The sequence below is a fragment of the Copadichromis virginalis genome, linkage group LG17, assembly GCF_057382275.1.
Source record: "Copadichromis virginalis isolate Kocher_CV1m ecotype Utaka linkage group LG17, C_Virginalis_male_GT1.1, whole genome shotgun sequence".
Taxonomy (NCBI): domain Eukaryota; kingdom Metazoa; phylum Chordata; class Actinopteri; order Cichliformes; family Cichlidae; genus Copadichromis; species Copadichromis virginalis.
In genome coordinates, this window is record NC_140634.1 from 1,674,366 (window position 1) to 1,700,302 (window position 25,937).

The 25,937-nt window shown below is 43.1% G+C and overlaps 1 protein-coding gene across 1 annotated transcript; it reads left to right on the plus strand.

Moving 5' to 3' along the window:
- Nucleotides 1-6,051: 6,051 nt before the first annotated feature.
- LOC146688718 (inward rectifier potassium channel 13-like) lies at nucleotides 6,052-7,623 on the plus strand. Its single transcript, XM_085437070.1, has 2 exons — nucleotides 6,052-6,568; nucleotides 7,052-7,623. The coding sequence occupies exons 1-2, from the start codon at nucleotides 6,052-6,054 to the stop codon at nucleotides 7,621-7,623; spliced, it is 1,089 nt and encodes a 362-aa protein (XP_085293196.1).
- Nucleotides 7,624-25,937: the final 18,314 nt, after the last annotated feature.

Consider the following 25,937-nt stretch of genomic DNA (forward strand, 5'->3'; position numbering starts at 1 on the left):
TTGTTTGTTGTTGTTTGTTTGTTTGTTGTTGTTTTGTAGGGGTTTCTTTGGTTTGTTTGTTTGTTTTTTCCTTCTCTATTTCTGTTATCTTTTGGGGTATTGTAAATACTGAACAGCAAACTACTGTATGTTCAATGTTTTGTTGTTAACATGCTGCTGTGACTGAAAATAAAATTTATAAAAAAAAAAAAAAAGATTGAATTGAATTGAATTGAATTGAAATAAATATGCTAAGATGAGATAGCTGACTTCATCTAACTAGCAAATGTTGTCCAGGCTACGTTGGTGATACAGTTTTTTTTAATGTGTATGATATTTTTGTCATGCGATTTTAAAGCTGGTCCTACAACCGCATCCAAGAATAACATGCAGCTTATCTCAGAACTGTCGGTGAAAATTATTCTTGGAGCTAGGTTTAATTGAGCTGCATTTTAAAGAGGTGCAATTTCACAATTTGTGTATATTTTCTAAGTTCACTATTTTGTCATGTGTTGAGAAAAACACAGATTAAAAAATTACATGGTCTAATATTTACATTTAGCATAACTGCAACATTATTTTTTCGTTTTTTTTTTTAAAGACTCGAAAGGACTTGAAATTCAAAATTTCAGACTTGTGACTTGACTCGGACTTTTACACCAGTGACTTGAGACTCGACTCTGACTTGCCTGACATTACTTGAGACTTGACTTGAGACTTGAGGATAAAGACTTGAGACTTACTTGAGACTTGCAAGACAATGACTTGGTCCCACCTCTGTTGCCTACAGAGGTAGGAAGTAACAAAGTACAATTAATTCAGATATCTAAACTTTACTTGAGCATTTTTTTCTGAATACATTTTACTTTTACTCTCTACATTTTTAAACAAACATCTGTACTTTCTACTCCTTACATTTTCAAAACATGCTCATTACTTTTGTGGGTCTGGGTGGAGTTATACCAGCTTGACACAATGAACCCGATGACCACAGCATTGTAGTTTGTCCTTAAATTTACAGTTTTAAAGGTGCAGCTTTCCAGCTGCTTCGTCTCTGCCTATCGTGGCAACATCCTTTAAAGAGGAAACATGATTAGATGATGAGGTCAGGTGTGTGAGTCAGCCTCCACCACACCCTAAACCCACTGAAGAAGGGAGTAATATTAGCACTCTGTCTCCCGTTTAGAATTGCCAGAGTCTATCCACTCTGTTGTACAGGCGCTGCTGACTTTGCTGGGCCTGAAGCAAATTTTCTCATGATAACCTTCCCAATGTGTAGCTTTAAAGTCTTATTCAGCCGCTCCACGACCCCCATCAGTCTGTGGGTGGTAGACACTGGTCCAAACAGATTTAATTCCCAGTAATTCACACAGTTCTTTTAGTGTGCAAGACATGAAAGAATTGTCCTGGTCAGTCAGTATCTCTTTTGGGATGCTGACTCAGCAGATGACCTGAGAAAACCCCCGGGGCCTCATAAGAAGGCTGTGCCATATCGTCCTCCCCAGAGTGTCGGGCGACCCCATGTCTCTGCTGAGTGCAGCGCAGAAGCTGCACACCAGTCGGAAACACATCCCCGGCCAATCTGTCCAGAATATTAAGGGGTGTGTCAGGCGTGGGCTAACTGCAGCCTTTACTCTGTATGTTTTGCTCTTGTATTTAATTTGCAGCAGCACTTTGGGATATTTGTGTATTTCCCCATGCAAGCCTCCAATAATGCCCCGGGTCCAACCAGGGTTTGCATGCACCCCGTATCCACCAAGACCTGGCGTATATCGCCTCGGCACCTCACCGGTATGCTGTATGTGTCACGGGTGTATACAAGAAGGGAAACCCTTTCAAACGGGAAGAGCAGCAAGGGATGATCACGGCATGTGAAACCCAGTTAAAATAGTTAAAAAATAAATACACTTTATTTACAGCATAAAAATACCCTGATCAGGGAAGGGAATAATAAAAAAAAACATAAAACTCAGCACAATAAAAAAAAGAGCCTCAGTCAGCGAGCTAAAGTCCCAAGGGCAGGGATAGCTCAGTAGGTAGAGTGGTGGCCCTGTGATCGGAAGGTCGGGGGTTCGACTCCACTGAACGGCTACCCTGAGGTACCCTGAGGGAGCAAGGTACCGTCCCTACACACTGCTCCCCGGGCGCTGCACTGGCGGCTGCCCACTGCTTCACTGGGTGAATGGGTTAAATGCAGAGGAACTATTTCCCTATGGGGACTAACACGCACACGTTACACTTTACAAGAGTCCCAATCGGGCTCCGCCACACTTCTTGGCCATTAAGGGTCCGTCGAGTCCACCAGTGGGAGCCCAGCCGACACCGTCCTCCATCGTCTCCTCTTTCACACCGCTGCCACTAAGCACAGGAGAGCAGTGGCAGTCAACCTTCTTAGTTTCCCGGGGTGTCTTATGAATCTTAACGATTGGGACTTACCCTGCGAGGGCAGAACTCTAAACTCTTCCCGCCGCTGCTACGTGCTCGAATGTATGGTTGGCGTCAAACTGGCGTCCTTACTGCCATCCTCCGGGCATACTTACTTCGCCCAGCTCTGCTCAGCTCAGCTCAGCTGCTTCCCACGGTAGCTACCTGTTACCACTCCATGGCTCTGAGTCCTCTCTTTCATCCAACCCGCCAGCCCTCTTATTGGCCTTTGGCAGCCACGAAGGGAGCCCTGATTGGTTGCAGTCCTGTGTGGGCTGACTGCTAGGTGTGCAGCCTTAGTGCTCAGTAGGTGAGGGGGCGGGAGTCTCCCCGTCCACATCAAATAAACACAATAAAAGCATGCAAAACTGTAAAGATAAAACATTCAAGAGAACACACCAAACCCGCACACAGCAATACATGCAAAATAATAAAAACCCAGGTTAAAACATGTCAGTTCCACACTGTGACATCTCCCCTCACAAAAATGTTAGCAGTCCCTGCTACGTGCACCGTTTCCAGTCATGCAGTTATCAGGGGTATCAGCGACAGTCTCCAACCTTATCATGGTCTCGAGTTCCTTTTCTACCCTCCCGAGCAAAAATATAACCAGGTGCGTCACTCCATCCACTGCCACAGGAAGCATGAGGCATAAGCCAAACTTAGCTGGTCCTGTGGGGGCCTAACCTGGCTTCATGCTGAATCCCAAGCACCACTGGCTAGCAGCAAATCTCGACCCCACAACCCTGCAGCTAACCTCCCATGACACCTTAAATTTGACCTTTTTCTGCTACTCTTCTCGTGGCCTAACACTATATCTGCGCACACACTGCCCATCACCCTCTGCTCGGGTGGCCCTTTAAACTTCGACAGCCCCGGGACATCATCATCTTTCTGCTCCCCTGTCACCTCAAACTGTTTGAAAACACGTATCCTGAATCGGGTGTATGCTAGAAGGGAAGAGCAGCAGGGGATGATCACAGCAACAGAAGTAAGTAAGTAAGTAAGTAAAATTTATTTATATAGCGCTTTTCACAGATAAAAATCACAAAGTGCTTTACAACACAGAAAATGGGAATATAAAACAATATAACAGTAAATAAAACAATGTAAAACAATAAAACTATAAAAACAGCATAAGAAGAAATTAATCAAATGCTTTTCTAAATAAAAATGTCTTCAGCTGTTTCTTAAAACAATCAATGGAGTCCGTGCAGCGAAGAGACAGTGGGAGAGAATTCCACAACCGTGGTGCCACAGTCTGAAAGGCCCGGTCACCACGAGTTTTAAAATGAGTGCGCGGTACCACCAACAGTCTCTGATCTAATGACCTTAAAGCCCGAGAAGATGTATGTGATTTCAGCAGGTCAGATAAATATTGAGGAGCCTGACCATGCAGGGCCCTAAAGGTTAGAACTAAAATTTTAAACTGAAACCTAAAATTTACAGGCAACCAGTGAAGGGAGGCCAAGACTGGAGTGATATGCGATCTTCTCTTGGTGCCTGTTAAGAGACGTGCTGCAGCCTTCTGCACAGTCTGAAGACGATTTAAGGCTGATTTGTTAAAACAAGTAAAAAGGCCATTACAATAGTCTAAACGAGAAGAAATAAAAGCATGAATAATCATCTCAAGTTCAAGCTTTGACACCATTAGTCTGAGTTTAGAAATATTCCGTAAATGATAAAAACAGTTTCGGACTAGCTGCTTAGAATGCTGCTCGAGCGACATCGAGCTGTCAAATAAGACACCGAGATTTCTAAGGCTTGATTTTACGTAAGGGTCTAAGAAGCTGATATGCTGTCTAATTTCTGGGACCATATGGTCTGGAGCAATAATTAGAGTTTCTGAAAAACGTGAAACCCAGTTACAATAAATACACTTTAATAAATAAAAAAAAACTTTATTTACTGATTCGATTCCAATTCACAAGGTCCCGATTCAATTCAATTTGATTCCATTCAATTCAATTTTGAATCAGACAGTGAGAAATATTATAATTCTGATCATTTATCAGTACATATTTTTATATCTATGTATAAAAACGAAGCTGAGACTTGATCAGAGGTGTGATCATCACAGCAGAGGCCTTTGCGTTAAAGTAACGGAGGATAAAACAGAAAAACATGAAGCAGATTTTCCTGTTCTGGCTATTTACAGCAGATAACCTTCAAAATATTCTGCAGTAGAACAAAAATGGAAGAAAACCATGAATCAACATGTGAACATGACCTGCTGAAGTGAAGCAAAGTTACAGAGCTGAGAGTTTTGCAGCTTGGCAGAATTTAAAACAATTTAAGTGTCTTCGGTTTGAAGAACAGAAATGAGGCTTTCTTGTTGGAGGTCATTTTTGGAAAAAACAAAAGCACCTGACATTGCTGCACACAGCTGTAGACCGGTGCGTAATAAGCACCAAAGCACCATAAGCAAGCGAGTAATGCAGAAAATAGAGATTTTGATGGTAAACTGGTCTCTGAGTACACTGAGAGAGAGAAAGCTGTGCAGGAAGTAAAAGCACGAGTCAGAGGGAAGTCATCTTTGTCAAACGTGACGCGTAGTTTTGATCTTTTGCTGCTGGTTCAGTGAATTTTGGTCAGAGTGACCAAACCTGTGAGACGTCTGCTGTCAGCACCCAAAATCGATTTGAACTGCACCCATAGTTACTGTTTGGTCACTTTGATGGACAGTTCAGGTAACTGAGTTACACCATGGCAGCGCTGTTTTGAACCACATTACAAACTGAATCTGGATTACTTTACCTGAAGAAATCCTTAAAACAAAGGATTCTAAGGCAAATTCTGTGAGTGTATTACTTCCTGTTTTACTTTGATAGTCTTCCGTATGGCGCGTGAGCTTCCAGCTGTATGTTTCCCAGTTAGTTTGCGTTGTTACTGTTTTATCTACTCCACCTTTGTGAGCTAGCTGAGATTTTCAGTTTGCTTCTTTATTGCATTCTGGGTCAGTCTCTCTGCCTGCACATGCCCCTGACATGGCACTGTACTTCTATTTATGATTGTGTCTTATTTTTTACCTCACAAAGAGGTTCCACTGTTTGGTTGTCCACTTCAGTTATTTTTTTCTGGTTTTTCAGACCTTCTGGTGTTAATGAGCCGTGTAGTGCATACTTTGAACATTTTTAACTTGGTGACTCTCACTGGTACATCTAGATTTTTCAGCTTAGTGCTAGCCTTCATCAGCATCTCTTTTGAGCCAATATTGAGGCCAATATAAAAATAATTTTTTATATAAAATTTACGTAGAGGGAAAATCGAGAATAACGCTTCAGAAGATATTACGACGTACCTATTGAGATCTTAATTTTCTGTCACCAAACAGTTTAGGACAAACAGAGAGAAACCCAAGAAATTGACCTGTTCAAAGGTTAACTCGTCATACAATAATTCACCCACAGCTCAGTGCTCTGGCCCCCACCTTTTTTCCATGCCGTCTGTCTCACGGTATGGTTAACTATTAGTATGAGCTAGATGGATAATATTTTACATTTAAATCAGCAGAATTAAAATGTATTTAAAGGATGCCAAGGTTTGCTTTAGTCTAGTCTCAGATCGATCTCTGTATGGTGACATACAAAAGTCTGTCTGATACCAACTGCTGACATTTTCCAGTAAAGTCATTCCAGGATCACAACTATGACTTCCAAATCCAAGGGTAGTGTTCCAGGTGACAAGGCGTCCTCATCTCTACTTCTGTCCTCTCCACCTTATCAGCGCCTGATCACCAAAGAGGGACGCTGTGCTTTTCGTGTCCCTCTGTCTTCTTCAGGCTCACGGAGAGAGTCTTTGCACAGAGCTTGGCTGCTGGCCCTGCAGGACCTGTGGGGACTGCTGGTAAATCTTCGCTGGAGATGGACTCTTCTGGCCTTCTGCAGCTCCTTCGTGGCTCACTGGTTGTTTTTTGCCTGTCTCTGGTATTTGTTGGCTCATCTGAATGGAGACCTTGATGTGCAAGATCACGATGCCCCACCACAGGGGCATGTTGTCTGTGTAAAGTACATTACAAGCTTCTCTGCTGCCTTTTCTTTCTCTTTGGAGACACAGCTAACCATCGGTTATGGCACCATGTTCCCCAGTGGAGACTGTCCCAGTGCCATAGCGTTGCTAGCTGTACAGATGCTGCTGGGGCTCATGCTGGAAGTATTTATCACAGGTAAAGCGCTCATCAGGTATTCTAATTCTAGTTTTAACGTATAAATTGTAAGACAAAAGAGAAGGTAACAGTTTTTCTACTTTGTAAAAAGTAAATGACATTTACAATTTCAGAAGATTAGGCCTTTTCATGAAATCTTGCAATGATTTACTCGTAAAAAAGGGCATTTTGAAATTTTCCTCGTTAATCTGAGTCTATGGTAGCAGTGTCAAATCAATCCCTGTATGCTCACATAGAGCACATCTGAAAGAGGCATGAAAAGAATCAGGACTTTATTCCAAAAGTGACGTCACTGTGATTTTATTTATTTCAGTAAAAACGTTATAAAAATTGGTCACTTTGTTCTTTCACTTGCTTTGAGACTTGCTGCCTTGCCTTAAATAACAGCAGATCAAATCATTGCATAAGCATGCGTATTTATTCCTGATGATGTCACAGTATGACATATTTGTTCATGAATGATGTCATTGTCTTAACATTCAGGTGCATTTGTAGCCAAGCTCTCCCGCCCCCAGAAACAAGCAGGAGCCATCCAGTTCAGCCCCCAGGCAGTGGTAGGTCAACACCTGGGCCAGACGTGCCTCATGGTCCGAGCCACCAATCTGCTGAAGCGGCCTCTGGTCGATGTAAAGTTGAGTGCTGTGCTTTACAAGTGTGAAGGTCAGGCTCTCCACCAGACCTCTCTGGACTTCTATTTGGACCATTTGGGCCAAAAGGCATGTCCTTTGTTCATATTCCCACTCACCTTTTACCACCCCCTGGAGCCTCAGAGCCCGCTCTACCCTGCCCTGTGTGAGGGGTCCTCCACTAATTTTGAGTTGGTGGTTTTTCTGTCGGCCTTGCAGGAGGGAACTGGTGACTCATGCCAGAAGAGGACCTCCTACCTTCGCCAAGAAATCAAATTAAATCACTGCTTTTCCCCTGCTTTCAGGATAGACTCCCGTGGGAGGTACACAGTGAGCTCCCAGCACTTAAGCACAGCCCCTTCAAATGAGCCTGTGAACAAAGACTCTGTAGTGCAGATCAACAGTGATGGGATGGAGCAAGGATGCTGAAGGAAAATCTCAAGAGATAGTAATTTTCTTTTTTCTCAGGAGGTATTTCACTGAATCTTGTAAACATTAATATATGATTAAGCATAAAAAAATCAAGTGCATGTCAGACACACTGTCAGTGCTGGTGCAGACTCCATCACCATCAACTCCTCGGTGCAAAACCTAAGGAAGCGTGTTCCTGAGGTCCATATGTAAAGATTTTGTACTTGTAGGAAAATATCTGGAAATGTTATGTTTGTGCATCCATACAGGAGAACGTGTGTGTTTGTAAAAATAATTACACAAGTTGCTTTTTCATTGTTGTTTCGGTCTGTTTGCTCATACAAAGCAAAACAATAGGTGTAAAACTCTGCGTTCATGTTCCGTGTGCGAGTTTCAACTTGCAAGTGCAAGACTGACTCGATTTTCTTCCTTTCAGCTGATTGGTCAATGTCATGGCCGTCACAAATGTAACAATCCAATCAGAGAACAGATGGGTTTGACTATCAGAGGTGTGCTTTACTGAGCTTCAGGTTCTGGGAGGGTAATACAGTTTGAAGATGGATGATGGTGACAGCGCTTCTGCGGCTCAGTGTGAGTCACTCTGTGGTGTGACTCACAGCACTGGTCCTGGGTCACCCCTGACTTTGTGTACACAAAGCAATACTAAAGTAATAATCATATTTTTGACCTTTGGTATACCACAACCTAATCCATGTGGTATACCAATGGTACACTGCTACCAAAAGTTAAGGGACGTAGCTGTCGCTGTCCTCCAGCTTCAGACTGTTTTAGCCTTCCACAACCTGAAAAGCGCCCGTCCGACAGCCAAGCCCATCTGTTCTCTGATTGGACTGTTAAATTTGCTAGCTCCCCTTCTGATTATGCCAGTAACTTGGGCATATTACTGGATAGCTTGTTTAAATTTGCCAAGCAAGTGTTTGCTGTACTGTGGTCTAGTTTTCATCAGCTGCGCCTCATTTCAAAGGCTAAGCGCTATATGCCGCATAAAGATCTGGAGAAACATATTCATGCATTCGTGACTCCCAGGTTGGACTACTGCAGCTCTCTTTACATTGGCCTTTCCTCCTCCCTTCTCCTTAGATTGCAGACTGTCCAGAATGCGGCGGCACGCCTTTTGACGGGTAGCAGGAAATTTTCCTCCATCACTCCTGTTCTTGCTGGCTTGCACTGGCTGCCAGTTAAGTACTGTATTCATTTTAAAATACTGCTCTTCATGTCCAAAATTATCAATAATTTGGTGCCGAACTACCTCATTGAGCTTCTTAGGTTACACACTCCTGTCAGAGCACTTAGATCTGCTACCCAACTTCTTCTGGAGCAACCTCGTTCTCGGCTGAAGTCTCGGGGCGACCGTGCGTTTGCTGTTGTCATTATCATTTAAAGTCAAAGTGATGTGGCACCATAGCACCATATAAATAATGCTGAACTGAATACATCACCACAAGCCATAAATGAAAGTGTTATATCTACAAGCAGCTAGAAGCACAAAGAACAAGTGTGTTGGTTTCCCAAACAGTTATCTCTGCTGCACGAGTGCAACACTAGCAGAACGTATCAGCACATTTTCACTGAAGATGTGAAGTTTAATGTAAAAAAGGAGAAACAACGATAAACAAATAATATGCTAATTTTACTTTGAGAGCAATTAAAAAACGTAGAAATCAAAGTAGAAAACTCTCACTGTATTTTTTAACTGTGTGGTTATAAATGAATGTCTCCAAACTAACGGTATAAAACAAGCATCTGTGTACAGTACTGTGCAGAAGTGTTGAGTACTGATACTGAGTCACATTTTTAAAGTGGTCTTGAGCAATAGTTTTCCAGGTTTTATTTTCCCAGTATATCTTTGAACACTGGCTGCTTGTTCACTCTTTTCCAGTCCAGTCCCTGTAGCTGAGCTATTTCACAGGAAAGCGTTTTTTAATCCATTTAACATTAATCTGTAACTCTGTTAATCAAAAAAGGCACCTAAGTCAAGGAATGAACCAGAGTTGTATCAACACATAACACAACTCAGAAAAGAACCAGTTTTAAATGATAACTTTAGGCACTGCTAACAGCCTGCTGCAAAAACAAGTCGTTTGTTCCTCTTCCTTTAGTTGAATCTAAGACAAACGCCAAGGTTAACACAGTTTGACAGACATAAAATAGCACTTCTGTAACAGAAAAGAGCTAAAAACCCGACATAGCTCAGCATGGTTGTGATTTAAGGACAACATGCAGTATCACCTGGACACCACCGGCAACAGCTTTATTTAGCATGGCAACATTGAGGAAGAAAAGCCCAGCATGCAGATGCATGTAGACAGATATAACACAATGCAAAATCTTCATTTAGGTTGAAAGCAAAGTGCAGACACTCAGAATCCATGAAAAGGAAACAGCAAACTAAATGCTTTGATGTAGAGGACACAGGGGAAATAACACTATGACAAAAACAAGGACAAAGGAAGGACTGGGTCTATAAATAAAGATATATTAAAACATGTCAAAGTAAAGTGATCTTTCTCCTTTCACCTCAGACGGCTCGGTCATACGGCTCCTCACCAGCTTGCATCCATCCTATACATCACTGCACCAACTGCTGTAGTCAATACTGAACTTCAGCTGCCGTACAGTTCAACCTGCCTCTGCTCTGCTTTCAGATTCTCTGAGATTAGTTACAATTTGCACTTTTATGGAAACAAAAGTATCAAAAGCATCAGCAAATAGTTATTATATAGGGAAGTGTGACAACAACAGAGAGGCCTGGTCTAATAAAACAGGAAACATCTTTGAGAAACTTTTTAAAAACAATTTTTTCCCCAACTCTCCTTATTCTTTATTCATTAATATTTTTAGCTACTGACAGTTAACCATGTAACACACTGCTTGAGTCTTTCAATTCAGTTGCTTTTTGTTATTAATGTTTTAAAATACATTTTAAAAATAAAGATGTAGGCTGTGTTTCTGTGTTGATACATTATATTGCCAAAAGTATTCATTCACCCTCCTAAATCATTGATTTCATGTGCTCCAATCACTCCCATGGCAACAAGTGTATCAAATCAAACACCTAATCTGCTTCTACAGATACTTGTGAAAGAAATGGGTCGCTCAGTGAATTCCACAGACGTGGGGAACCACCGTTTCGCAGGATGACAAGTTTATTTTCAGTGTCTGAGTGTTCAGAGCTCATCTCGGTACATGCTCATTTTGAGAGGACGTGTAGAATTTTTATTAGTCCTTTATTCATCCAGGTAAAAAAAAATCTAATTTCCAAGAGAGACCTGGCAAAATACACAGACCACATAAGGTTGTGAAATAAAGGTTACATAAAAACAGAGGGATGGAGTGACCAAAAATGTAAAAGTTAGAGCTGCCAGCGTTAGAATGACGCTAACGCCTACCCGCATTAACGCAGCAAATCTGCGTTAGTGAGTTAGCACAGATCGCCCCGTGCGTGTGGCTGGACGCGGTTAGCTCATTAACGTGTAGCGCAGTTAGCCGTGCAGCCCCACGCACAGGGCGATCCGTGCTAACTCGCTAATGCCGATTTGCCGCGTCAATGTGGTTATGGCGTTAACATCATTTTAACAAGATTAACGCTGACAGCACTAGTAAAAATCAATTAAAAATGAACATTAGATAACAACTCATACCTCAAGTTTAAACATTCATGTTTATTTTCCCAAATGTAAAGTACTCTCACTGATGCACTGCTGCAATTTCTTCTTCCAAACATGTCCAACATTACTGAATGTCAGCCGTACACCACCCTGATATTCAATCTAGACTCACATTGAACTCCGTAACATTATATATGAAGCATTTATCAACTTATTTCATTTGTAACAGCAGTTTCACTTGAACACACACATGAACACACACACACACACACACACACACACACACACACACACACACACACACACACACACATGATGTCTCCTTCCTTCAACAAAACACGATTTCCCAGTGTTGATAGTTCCAGAATAGCCTTTATTGTCATTGTACATGTGCAGCAAAGTTGTGGGTTCTCCACACCGACTGTGCCAGGAAATAGTGGACCACAGGACTAAAGAGAAAACAGGAGAGATACACACAATCAAGAGGAATGTAGACAAAACAAGAGAAACAAATACTAAAAATAAAACAAAGGCACACAGAGAACAAAAAAGTTTCAGAGATGCGAAGAAGAGACTCGGTCTGAACAGAGTCGGTGTGTGAGGGGCTTGAATGATGGGAGTCAAGCTGGGCAGACACTGTGCGACTTTTTCAGTCGCACGATTCAGCTCCTGCTCAACCTGCACGATTGACTCGCAGAGGTTAGAAGTTGGTGGGTCACGATGCAGGTCTCACACTATACGGCCCGATGCTCTGATGCAACCTGAGTGCTCACACTGTGCGTCCATAAAAATGAAGGTTATAACAAAATCTGTCGCTCGCTCTCTCTCTCTGTCTTTCACTCACACAGACACACCACCACCATCAACTTTGCTAAATTGCTAATGAAAAACATGATCAGCTGTGATTGAGCAGCAGTGTAGATCAAACTATTTTCATGGTTGTTGTGGTCGTGATAATTTTGTGAGGCCACATCGAAAAAAAGCTCGGATGAGCTTTCCAAAGTTCTACAAGTGCCCCCATCGCTTGTGTCCAGATCACAGGCTGCACCGCTGTGCTACGTCACAATATAATTCATTAAGTTACATATTTTGATTACCAAATTATGGAAGCGTGGAGCTGCCACCCAGGCAAAAGCAAAATAGAGCTATATCACATTATAACGTGAAAAGTTTATTGTTCTAACATTATGCTTTTCATGTTTGTATAATATAATATCACATTATTACAATATATATTGTATTGTATTGATTATTGTAATAAGGTGATAATATATTGTACAAACATGATAGTATATTGTTAGCACGATATACTTTTCACGTTATAACGTGATATACTTATATTTCTCTTTTGCCTGGGTGGCAGCTCCACGCTTCCGTGCCAAATAAGCGAGAATAAAGTAATATTTGAGAAAAGGCACCTGCTAGCTTGATGATGGAGGCTTCGTAGACCGGCCACCTTTTGGCTCCTTGCTGCCACTCCACGAAAAAAAGGTCAGTTTCCTCCATGCCGGCTAATTATTCATCCTCATTAAAATCTCGTATATGTTCAGTTGGCAGAATTTTACATCTTCCAACCACTTAATTAACACGAACATAATAGACCCTGTGCACAAGAAAATGCTAACTTCCTGTTTTAAGACCGGATGTAGGGTTGTACATTTCCAGTAGCTTTATTTTGCAGTCAATCGCTACTGCGAAGGTCGACTCAAAAATCATGTCCAAAATACGAAAACAGAAAGATTACGTTAAGTTACAAAGAGCAGGAGGTGGGAACACTCACCACTGCTGTGTCATAAAAAATCTAATGATCAATTTTGACGTTTAAAGCATTTAGATCGATCAGTTGTTTACATCACTCAGCACAAGCAGAACTGCATCACTGCAGCAGAAGACACATCGTCCACATGCAGAAGCACATCTCTGTATAGTGACTGGTCTCATGATTTAAACAGGCAAATGTTCAGCATTCAAACTACAGATGAAGAATAGTCAAACCAGATGTTTCTCTGTTATGTCGATACCAGTACACACCTACACAGCATGTTAACAAACCGTGAAAAAAAGCCACAGGATATAAAAAAAATACATGAATGATTGCTGGTAACGGTTTCTATATATTAGTATTTACGAAGGGTATGTTGTGACCTATCTTCTCAATTACAGTGGTCCCTCGCTATAATGCGGTTCACCTTTTGCAGCCTCGCTGTTTCGCGGATTCTTTTAGTAAGTAAGTAAGTAAGTAAAATTTTATTTATATAGCACATTTCTAGATAGAGATCACAAAGTGCTTTACAAGATATAACAGATTAAAAAGACAAAATACAAACAAAGTTAGCAAAAGGCAGTTTTAAAAAGATGTGTTTTTAGCTGTTTTTTAAAAGTAATCAATGAATCAGCGGATCGTAAGTCCTGAGGAAGGGAATTCCACAGTCTGGCGGCCACAGTAGCAAAAGCTCTATCACCCCTAGTTTTCAGTCTCGTATACTGAATGACAAGTAGGCCCTGACTACTCGACCTCAGAGACCTACTAGGGGCATAGGGCTGTAAAAGTTCAATAATATATGGTGGTGCTTGTTGTTGAAGAGCCTTGAAAGTTAAAACCAAAATCTTAAACTGGACTCTAAATTCAACAGGAAGCCAATGTAACTGCATGAGCAACGGTGTTATATGTGAAAATTTAGAAGCTTTCGTCAAAAGTCTTGCTGCAGCATTCTGAACGATCTGCAGACGCTCCAAAGAACCTTTATTTAAACAAGTAAACAGGGAATTGCAATAGTCCAGTCGTGAAGAGATAAAAGCATGAATAACAATCTCCAGTTCGGTATAGGATATAATAGAGCTCAATTTAGAAATATTTCTTAAATGATAAAAGCAAGACCGAACAAGAGATTTAACATGACTATCTAACGTAAGAGCAGGATCAAGGATAATCCCTAAGTTCCTGACAGATGGTTTTACAAACGTTGAAAGAGGACCAAGAGCATTTATTATACTGGGTATATGTCTATCTGGGGCACATAAGAGGACTTCGGTTTTACTTTCATTTAGTTGGAGGAAGTTTTCAGCCATCCAGCCTTTAATGGTTTCCAAGCACACATTTAAAAGCCGCAGCTTAGAAGCCTCTTCCGGTTTAAAAGATATATAGAGTTGGATATCGTCTGCATAACAATGGTAACAAATATCCTCAAAAGGGCTCAAAATGTGCTGAAGAGGGAGTAAATAAACTAAAAACAGTAATGGCCCCAGCACAGAGCCTTGTGGCACACCAAAAGACAGGGACGCAGAAGATGATCTATACTTAGAAACTGCCACAGAAGAATATCGTTCAGAGAGATACGAGGAGAACCATTTCAATGCAGTCCCAGAGACACCAACCCAGTGTTTCAGCCTGTTAAGTAAAATATAGTGGTCAACAGTATCAAAGGCCGACGTAAGATCCAACATTAAGAGAACAGAACATTTACCTGCATCGCTTTGTAACAAAATGTCATTAGAAACTCTAAGAAGGGCTGTTTCAGTGGAATGAACTTTACGAAAGCCAGATTGAAATTTGTCGAAAATACTATATTTATCTAAAACTGCTGTAAGCTGCTTAGCCACGATCTTCTCTAGAATCTTAGCAATTAACGGAATTTTTGAGATCGGTCTATAATTGCTAGTGAGAGATGGGTCCAGCATAGGCTTTTTTAACAAGGGATGTATAACAGCAGTTTTAAAATAGGCAGGGACTATGCCCGAGGCCAAGGAGGTATTAATTATAGTAAGAATACAGGGACCAGTAGAGTAAAAGACATTTTTAAATAATGATGCAGGTAAAAAATCAAGAGAGCAAGAGGATAATTTTGTTGCACTAACTATTTTTCCCAGCTCTGGTAGTGAAACAGGTGAAAAACCTTCTAAAACAACAGGCCGAGCTGGCGTGGGAACAGACAGCGCAGACGCTGAAAAAGACAAGTTTTTCCTTATGTTGCTAATTTTTTCTAAAAAGAAAGCAAGAAAAGTTTCACAATCTTCAACAGAAGAAATAATAGCAGCAGGTGGAGCAGGAGTAATAATATTAGTAATAGTATCAAATAAAACTTTAGGATTACCTCTGCTCCTTGCAACCAACTGAGAAAAGTAAGCAGCCCTCGCAACTCTAATAGCATCGTTAAAGAAGGCTAAAAGATCCTTTAAATGAAGGAGATGAACATTTAAGTGAGTTTTCCTCCATAACCGCTCAGTTTTACGACAATTTCGTTTTATAAGACGAATGTTGTCATTTAACCAGGGTACAGACTTGGAAACAGGCACAGGTCTCATTTTAATCGGACAGATTTCATCTAAGATCGAAAGACAATGATAATTGAATAGATCTATAGAACAATCAACATCGTTTTGTGGGGATAATGTTAAATTAAAAACATCAGAGAACTTCTGTGCTGTGGAGGAGTCTAAAGTGCGGGAAATAACTGTCCGATGAACAGGAGACATGGGCTCATAAAAAGACATATTAAAAAAGACACAATAATGGTCAGAAATAAAAATGTCCTTAGAACAGATATAATCAATATTCAGACGCAAAGAAAAAACAAGGTCCAGTGTATGGCCTTTGTTGTGTGTGGGGCCAGATACATGTTGGATAAAATGATCCATGATACTGGTAAAACTCCTAGCAAAGAGGTCGGACTCATCATCAATATGTATATTAAAATCTCCCACAAGAAGCAATTTAGACAACCTCATAGTAGAGGACAGAAAATCACTAAACTCGGCTAAAAACGAGTTGTTTGGGCCAGGAGGGCGATAGACCAACGCACAGTAAAAAGGATCCTTCTTTCCAATTTTGATGAGCTGCAGTTCAAAAGACAGAAAGTGTCCAACTTTCACTGAACGGCAGTTAAAACGGCTCCGATATGCCACCGCGAGGCCTCCTCCACGACCAGATCCTCGAGGCTGGCTAATGACAGAGAAGCCATTTGGGCACATTTCAATAGTAGACGAATAATCCGACCCCCGTTGCCAGGTCTCAGTCAAGAACAGGAAGTCCAGATTTTTAGAAACAATAAAATCGTTAAGCACAAACGATTTATTCGTCAAAGATCGGGCATTAAAGAGCGCCATAGACAGCGGGGTGAAAACATTGTTGTTGGAAGAAGCTAGAGTTTCTCGAATTAAAGGGCGTAAATTCTCGGGATCAGACCCTTCACGTTCATATATTCCACTCACCGAGGGGATGAAGAGCCAGTCGGCAGGAGAGTCTGGATGAACCCTTCTGAGATAACACGGCCTTGGAGAGCCGGGCCCCCTATATCCAAGTAGGGCCTTGGGAGACAGATTCCTCTCCATATAGCTGTCATGTGCGTAGGTAACGGAAAACGCCCGACATCGCTTTCCAATTCGTCCCCGCCGCCAGAGGAGCCTAAGCTTCACCTGGATGCCCGATCTCTTTCCTCTTCTTCTCCGTAGTCTACGGGGAATGCTGAAAGCGCTGGCCGAAGATCCAGTCACGGGCAGAGGGTGGAAGGTACCAAAGGAGTGCGGAGAAAAGTGTGGAGAATGGAAAGTCCCACAAAAGGAAGGAGAAAAAACATCTTTGGCCGTCATTGACGAACGGATGGATAACAGCGTCAGACGATCGTAGACCAAGGCAGCCAGTACATCATTAAAACAGTTAAAAAACAGCAGAGTAGAAAGAAAAAACACGACAATAGAGCGAGACCAACTACACCCGGCAGCGGCGAAGCCAAACACAGGTGCCATCATGCCGGAAGTGCAATTTTGCATGCTTTTTTTTTTCTAAGCGCATTGTGTTCTGCGTCCTGATTGGCTGTAGATCACTGTCGATCTCCTGCATGCCGTCTCTCCTGTACAGTACAGAATCGCTACATCAATCACTAGCAGTGTGACTCTGAAGTGCTGCACTGTTTGTTTGTAAGTTTTCTCCCCAAGAAACAACAATGTCAACGAAACGTTTTGCACCGTCAAAGGCACCTGCGGTAGCACCATGCACAAAACGTTGGACTTCTGGTCATACTAATAATAATGGATTGGATTTATATAGCGCTTTTCAAGGCACCCAAAGCGCTTTACAATGCCACTATTCATTCACTCTCACATTCACACACTGGTGGAGGCAGCTACAGTTGTAGCCACAGCTGCCCTGGGGCAGACTGACAGAGGTGAGGCTGCCATATCGCGCCATCGGCCCCTCTGGCCAACACCAGTAGGCGGTAGGTGAAGTGTCTTGCCCAAGGACACAGCGACCAGGACAGAGAGCCCAGGGATCGAACCGGCGACCTTCCGGTTACAGATGTTATTGTTTGGCTTTTTCAGTGTTTTATTTGTTTGTGAGTAAATTGGTTTAGCTGTTAAGTTATTATCTTAGATTAAATTAAATTAAACTTTATTAATCCCTCGGGAGGGTTCCTCCGGGTTTTCACACAGCTGAATAAACGTCAAACAGAAAATGATTAAACAGAAGAGTTTAAGTCAGCGCCCGGGTTATATTTTAGATAGCAATGAGCAGACAGCAGAGTTTCACTCCACTGAGGGAGCTCATGATGTACTATCCAGCTTTCTTTAGACTGTGAAGGCCGCGTCCTCAGGTGGAAGCAGCCTCTGAATTTGGACACCACCGCTATTTCCGGACATTTAACGTATTTTATCTGATAAATCAACACTGTAAAATGTATTTAACACCGCCCCCAACAGCCTTTTTGAATGTCTCCCTAGTATGGCCACAACACCTCACCTTTTTTCCACATGTATTGCAAACCACGTCTCAGCTGTTTGTGGAGGTAAAATAAGTCCGCACATGACTCCAATTACGCTCAGCCATTGTTGTGAGTGCGCACGCCAGCAGCTGCGACACATTTATACAGCCGTATTTCGCACATGACTATGAAAGGCGGAAGAGGAAGTAGTTCCTTTGAATGTAGGCAATCCGAATGTTATAGTTTCTTTCCACTGTGTTCCTGTTAATGATAAACTACAAATTTACTCTAAATTACTAAAATATCGATATTTTAATGTGAGAATTGATTCTAGAACATAAATGATTGGTATCGGAGGAATCGATATTTCAGGATCGATCCACACATCACTAGCTTAAATTAAACAATTAAGCTTAAAGTTAAATTCATTAGTTCAAAAATCTGTCATTATTATTTATAGATAAACAAATATACTGTATGTTTATTTCTCAAATAAATGTTTGGAACTGAAAACAAGTTTTGATCTTTGGTTTCAAAACAAGAGAGAAAAGTGTGAAACTGTTCATGCCTGTCTGAGAAAAGTGCATAAAGTGTGTAGTGACGGGTTTTACAGCCTTAAAACATCTAAAGGTATTGTAAAAAATAAAGCTGGCTACTTCGCAGATTTCACCTCTCGCTGGTTATTTTTAGAACATAACATGCGAGATAAACGAGGGAACGCTATATACAAATACTGAGAATTTTCAATCCCTTTTCTCTTTTGCTCTGAGGGGCAAGGGAAAAATATCGACAAGTCGATGAACATCATCTACAGATATATTTGGTAAATGCCCAAGACATCTTGAGAAATGTAACTCGCTGCTTGATTTGTCCATTTGGTGGCCTTTTTTTTGGAAAACCCGACCGTAAACAAGACGCGAATATCACACCGGAAACGAAGCGCCTACAGGAGTTTCCCCACCGGAAGTAGCATATGGTAAGGTGCATAGTCTATCGGCTTGTTTCTTCCCGTCTCCTGTATCCGGCCGTTCCTCTCGCTGTCGGAATTCGCGCCTCAGAGACGAAGTTATTTTTCAAAAAAAAAAAGAAAGAAAGAAACAGCAACAACTAATAAACAGAGTTTTTGCACGTTCATTGCACATTTGTGGGAATATTTAAATCTGTACTTTTTATTAATTACTTTTCATTTTATCTTTATTTTTAAAATCACCATGGTAATGCGCATGCGCATATCCTCCTGCACGCAAAGGGCTTTGGAGTTGACGTAACGGCGCAATGCATTGTGGGAGCGCAGCACCATCTTGGCAGGCCACGAATCAAAACAAGATTGTTACGAAGCATTCTGAAAAGTAGCTCAAAAGAAAAAGGACGGTATTGGGCTTTGGAGTTGACGTCACGCCGCAGTGCATTGTGGGATCGCGGCGCCATGACAGAAGGCCACAAATCAAAACACAGTAAGTGTTGGAAGCAGGACTGCCAGAACCATGCTTAAAATCAGCACAAAAGACAAAGGGCTGTATCGCGACCGATTGCGCCCAGACGCCAAGAGATGGTAGCGTGCATTGGTAATGTGGACCCGTCTGAAATAAGGCAGCGGAGCAGAAACCCAGACAGCCTACCGCCGTTGTCCTATCCCGATATTTTCGCGTACCTTGTCTGTGGAGTCAGCGCATACACGGCGAATCATTTTCGGAATTATAAATCGCTGGAGGCGCACACCTAATACCCAAACAGTTGGGTACAAGATTTGGCCGTTTTTAAGCGCAGCTGCCCCAAAAATTGCTCTAGATGAACGATTCACCATTGGTGCCAGCTGTGCGTTGCCATGTAAATAGTTTGCATTTCATGTGTAACCGCACATGTATTTGCTAAGTACATGTGAACAGATCTTGAATAATAATAAAAAAACAACAACATACTTTTCATTTCTGCTGTATTGAAACCACTTCACAGAAAGTACAATTATTTACAATGAACTGTACATGCAACACAGCAGTTTTATGAATATTCAACAAGAGCAAGCTTCATTTGGCCCTGGTTTGACAACCACACATGTTCACCAAAACACAGCACACCTTAACATTGTTATCAAGCAGTGTTGTGTCTTCACCCTCACATGATATGAGTAACTCCTGTCCGCAGCCTCCATGACATGGTGATTTTGTTGTTGGTCTTCTGTCAGATCTTCATCTATTACTTCTGCACGGTGCACACCTTCAGACTCTGCAGCTGTATAATGAAAGCCTGTAAGATAAAATTAGTGCATACACATAAGGTAAATGTACACCAGTATTCCAGGTGTGTGATTCATCTGAAAGTTATGTGCAGATTAGCGTACAATGAGCACAATTTTGTATGTTTTTGGGTGCTCTTTATCGCTTTCGTTGCACTTGCCTTGCGTGCCTGACGTCTTCGTTTAGTAATATCGGATACATGAGATCCCTCCCGTTGCCTCCAGGAGGGGAAACGATGAAAAGAGAGCCCATCATGTGATCTAACGTTGCAACCGACCACGCAGTACGTACGAACCATAGCTGACGCTTCCGTGTGCTTCGTTTGGCCTACTGTCATGGCCCTATAGAGATTGAAAATGTGACATTATTCAGGGGTAAAACTGCAAAGGATTCTGGGAACGAGTGGCAAGCAGTACTAACGCACGCAGGCTTTCACATGAAAAAGTCACACAGCGATAAAAAGAAACAGAGTGGCAAGAAGCTGTTGTATTATTAACTGCAATAGCCGGTCGCATGACAGCCAGGGGAAGCCGACGGGGAAAGAGATCGGTTTTTATTGGATTCCATCGTTGAACAGAAATTGTTCAAGCTGTGTTTCCGAAGTAACAAAGAGGCGACGGATGGCCTGGATTGCAGCCATTCGAAGACCAAATATAACGTCCCAGAACACTCCAGCTCACAGGTTAGTCTGCTCCAAGCATTTACACAAAGGTCAGTCTTCTGTTGTAGTTAATGCGTCATTTATCATAACATAATTGTTGATGTAGGTTACAAATAAGTCTTAATTTGAATTGAATTCGTTGCTATGCTGCTTTGTTCACTGTGGCTTTGCAGGCTAATGTTTGTTGTGTTTTGTAGGAAAACCAGCCAACAAAATGCTGGAATGCGATCCAGACTGGGCCCCTCTATCAGCCTGGGTCACACCGAGTTTAAAGCTGCTACCACAGCCAGATTTGATTGGTTAAGAGAGTGAGAGTGATATCAAAACAGCCATGAAACGTCCCGCCAACTGTTTTCCAGTATGTTGTTTTGCAATGTTTTTTTTTTTTTGCATTGTTGATTTGTTTTTCACCGAAGCAGCTAATAGAGCACGGTGGATTTTTACAATTTTGCCTCTTTCCTGTTAGATTCTATAACAGAATGAAACAATAATGTCAGTTATAAATAAAGACAATAATTGAATGAATTACGAAACTCATTTTATTTCTATTAGATCTGAAAATGTTGTGTAACAATACAACCTGAAACGACAAATAGATGCGTTTGCCTGTACAGGAGATATTCAATTCAATTCAATTTTATTTATATAGCGCCAAATCACAACAAAAGTCGCCTCAAGGCGCTTCATCAAAGATGAGCTTGTGGGGCCTTTTCGGGTTGAGGATGGAGTCAAGCTCAACTCCCAGTCCTACTGCCAGTTTCTGGAAGACACCTTCTTCAAGCAGTGGTACAGGAAGAAGTCTGCATCCTTCAAGAAAAACATGATTTTCATGCAGGACAATGCTCCATCACACGCGTCCAAGTACTCCACAGCGTGGCTGGCAAGAAAGGGTATAAAAGAAGAAAAACTAATGACATGGCCTCCTTGTTCACCTGATCTGAACCCCATTGAGAACCTGTGGTCCATCATCAAATGTGAGATTTACAAGGAGGGAAAACAGTACACCTCTCTGAACAGTGTCTGGGAGGCTGTGGTTGCTGCTGCACGCAATGTTGATGGTGAACAGATCAAAACACTGACAGAATCCATGGATGGCAGGCTTTTGAGTGTCCTTGCAAAGAAAGGTGGCTATATTGGTCGCTGATTTGTTTTTGTTTTGTTTTTGAATGTCAGAAATGTATATTTGTGAATGTGGAGATGTTATATTGGTGTCACTGGTAAAAATAAATAATTGAAATGGGTATATATTTGTTTTTTGTTAAGTTGCCTAATAATTATCCACAGTAATAGTCACCTGCACACACAGATATTGTCATGGTCCTGCGGCCATGACTCAGTGACTTTGTGTTTGTGTTCCTTATTGTTATTATTCTCTTTATTATTCATGGGCTGTTTTGGGATGGTTTGTGTTTTGGGATTTTAGATACTGGGTTCTGGGTTTGTGCTCCCTCTATTGGTCCCTGGTGTTAGTGTTCCCCTGTCTCGTCAGGTTAATCAGGTCCAGCTGTGTCTCCCACCTGTGTGTGATTTCCCAGTGTCTCTTTGTGTACTTATAGTGTGTGATTTCCTCTGCTCCTCGTCGCGTCGTCTGTGTTCATACCTGGTGTAATCCCCTGCGTGCTCTCCCTGCTGTTCTCCCTTCATGCTCAGGTTTGCTATTTCTTTGTGTAGTTTCTCCCAGTTAGTTCATCCTTAGTTCTGTTTTACCATCCCCACTTTATATTGGATATTATCAATAAATCACCCTCACACCTGAATAAGTGCTGCGTTTTGAGTCCTCCTTCCGCTCTCCACACGGCCGCTGCCCCGGACCGTGACAGTACGACGCGACCACAACATGGACCCAGCAGCGCTTAACCCGTCCAGGGAGCTACGGGAGCAGGGAGACAAACTGTTTCACTACGGACTTGTTCCTCAAAAGCTGGCAACATTAGAGACTATTGCTCACTCCGGGGCTTCCCCAGAGGCTGGGTTACTGCCCTCAGCTTACTCTGGACCCCTGGAGGCCAAGATGCCAGCTGTGAACTGCACCGGGCTGTCACTGCCTGAGCAGGGTCAGTGCTCTGCGCAGCTGCAGCCCTCCTTATGTGTGCCGGAGGCCCACGTGCCTACTGGTTTTGTTTCATGTGTGCCAGAGGCCCACGTGCCTACTGGTTTTGTTTCATGTGTGCCAGAGGCCCACGTGCCTACTGGTTTTGTTTCATGTGTGCCAGAGGCCCACGTGCCTACTGGTTTTGTTTCATGTGTGCCAGAGGCCCACGTGCCTACTGGTTATGTTTCATGTGTGCCAGAGGCCCACGTGCCTACTGGTTATGTTTCATGTGTGCCGGGGGCCCCGGTGCCCACTGGTTCTGCGGCTGTTTTCGCTGGGGGGCCCGAGGAGCCCGTCCAGCCTCCTGTTTCGCCTGCTGGGGGGCCCGAGGAGCCCGTCCAGCCTCCTGTTTCGCCTGCTGGGGGGCCCGAGGATCCCATCCGGCCACCTGTGGCTGCTTCTCCACCTGTGGCTGCTTCTCCACCTGTGGCTGCAGCGCCGCCTCCTGCAGTACCATCACCTGCAGCGCTACCACCTGCTACTGCCACGCCTCAGCCTGAAGCTTCATTCTCGCCTGGCCTGGTTTCATCCACGCCTGGTCCGGCTTCATCCTCGCCTTCATCCTCGCCTGGCCCGGCTTCATCCTCGCCTTCATCCTCGCCTGGCCCGGCTTCATCCTCGCCTGGTCCAGCCTTCGTGTCTGCATCCTCGTCTGGTCCAGCCTTCGTGTCTGCATCCTCGTCTGGTCCAGCCTTCGTGTCTGCATCTTCGTCTGGTCCAGCCTTCGTGTCTGCATCTTCGTCTGGTCCAGCCTTCGTGTCTGCAGCATCCGCACCATCGCCTGCAGCAGCGTCTTCAGCATCCGCATCATCGCCTGCAGCAGCATCTTCAGCATCCGCATCATCGCCTGCAGCAGCGTCTTCAGCATCTTCGCCCGCTGCGGCCCCGGCTTCCGTGCCTTCAGCCTCGCCTGGCCCAGCCTCGTTTGGGTCTGGAGCTAAACGGCCGTTTTCTAGACCGCTGGCTAGGCTACTGGCCGGGCGCCGTCGCCTGACTGGCCGCCGTTGCTTTCCGCACGGCCGGCCCCCGGACCGCCATCGCCTGAGCGGCCGCCGTTGCCTTCCGCACGGCCGGCCCCCAGACCGCCATCGCCTGAGCGGCCGCCGTTGCCTTCCGCAGGGCCGGCCCCCGGACCCTCTTCGCCTGAGCGGCCGCCGTTGCCTTCCGCACGGTCGGCCCCCTGAACTTTTTGCGCGCCGTCACGGCCTTCTTCGTGGATGGCCTCCCGAACTCTTTACGCGCCGCCACGGCCTTCTTCGTGGCCGGCCGCCTGAACTGTGCATCGGACTCTGTTCCCCTGTGAGTTTTGTGAACGTTTGTTTGGGACTCTGGGGTCTTCGTTTTGGTGTTTTGGGATTTTAGACACTGGGTTCTGGGTTTGTGCTCCCTCTGTTGGTCCCTGGTGTTAGTGTTCCCCTGTCTCGTCAGGTTAATCAGGTCCAGCTGTTTCCCCCACCTGTGTGTGATTTCCCAGTGTCTCTTTGTGTATTTATAGTGTGTGATTTCCTCTGCTCCTCGTCGCGTCGTTTGTGTTCATACCTGGTGTAATCCCCTGCGTGCTCTCCCTGCTGTTCTCCCTTCATGCTCAGGTTTGCTATTTCTTTGTGTAGTTTCTCCCAGTTAGTTCATCCTTAGTTCTGTTTTACCATCCCCACTTTATATTGGATATTATCAATAAATCACCCTCACACCTGAATAAGTGCTGCGTTATGAGTCCTCCTTCCGCTCTCCACACGGCCGCTGCCCCGGACCGTGACAGATATCCCCCTAAAATAGCTAAAACTAAAAACAAACTAAAAACTACTTCCAAAAACATTCAGCTTTGATATTAATGAGTTTTTTGGGTTCATTGAGAACATGGTTGTTGTTCAATAATAAAATTATTCCTCAAAAATACAACTTGCCTAATAATTCTGCACTCCCTGTACAACCATGTCACTGTTATAAGAAAAGACACGCAGCTTATCGTCTCATAGTTCTAAAATCGCTCTGTTGTTAATTCGTTTGCTAGATTAGCCGCTAGCATACGCACTGTGTTGGAGGCTTGTTGCTAGCTAGTTAGCGATGCTACACACCTGCTACTCTAATAGTCTGTGTTATTGAAGGATTCAGCACTCATGTTTTTTTTTATCCATTTTTAGACAGCGATCAGATCGGCTGCACACTCCACAGAGGCCCAGTGTTACTGTTAATATCATGCTGTCCTTTGAGATTTTAACATTTAAGACTAAGTGTAATGGATCTAAAACTGTTTAAATCTCTAGTCTACATCCTGGTAACATGGAAACTTTAAAAACAGCAGCAGAAGGTTTCAGTAGTGTAGTCTAATGTGTTCTTTTTATTTAATAATAATCCATATTATGTATAACAGCTACATTCAACCTGGAGAGAAACTAGTGAGGGAGACCATCAGGACCAAGCTGGGTTTCTGGGTCCAGAGGTTTGGAGAAACTTCTTCCCTTTCTTTCATCACAGCTGTCCTGTGCCAGATGTTCTGTTGACCCACTGAAAGAGGCATAATTTAAGAAACACCAGGAACACTGAAGCTCATCGCATTGATCAAGCAGGACTCATGATCTTCACCAGCAGCTCCCTCACAGGGAAATCTTCAGCACTCCTCCGTAGGCCCGCCCCAGGAGATGGATAAACCCAGCATTTCATGAACACTGTGATGGAGACCTTTGGTTTGTGTAATGTTATAAATACTCGGATACTCCCCAGAGGCTCCGGACTTTTACATAAAGATATTATATTCAGTCCTGTAGAAAGTTATATATTTAAAAAGATATGATCCTCTCTGGTTACTCTGGTATGAATAACTCTGCATCACTTTATGGTAAATAACACACTATGTGCAAAAAACTGTGAAAGAATTCCAGATGACAAGTTTGTAGTTCAACATAGAAGTGACGACCTTTGACTTTAATCAGGTTTTATTTAATTGTGTTAAGAGAAACTCAAACGTGCTCTTCATGCAGCTGAGTACATCAAGTGTTTAAAACGGAAGCTGTGCAGGTCTGA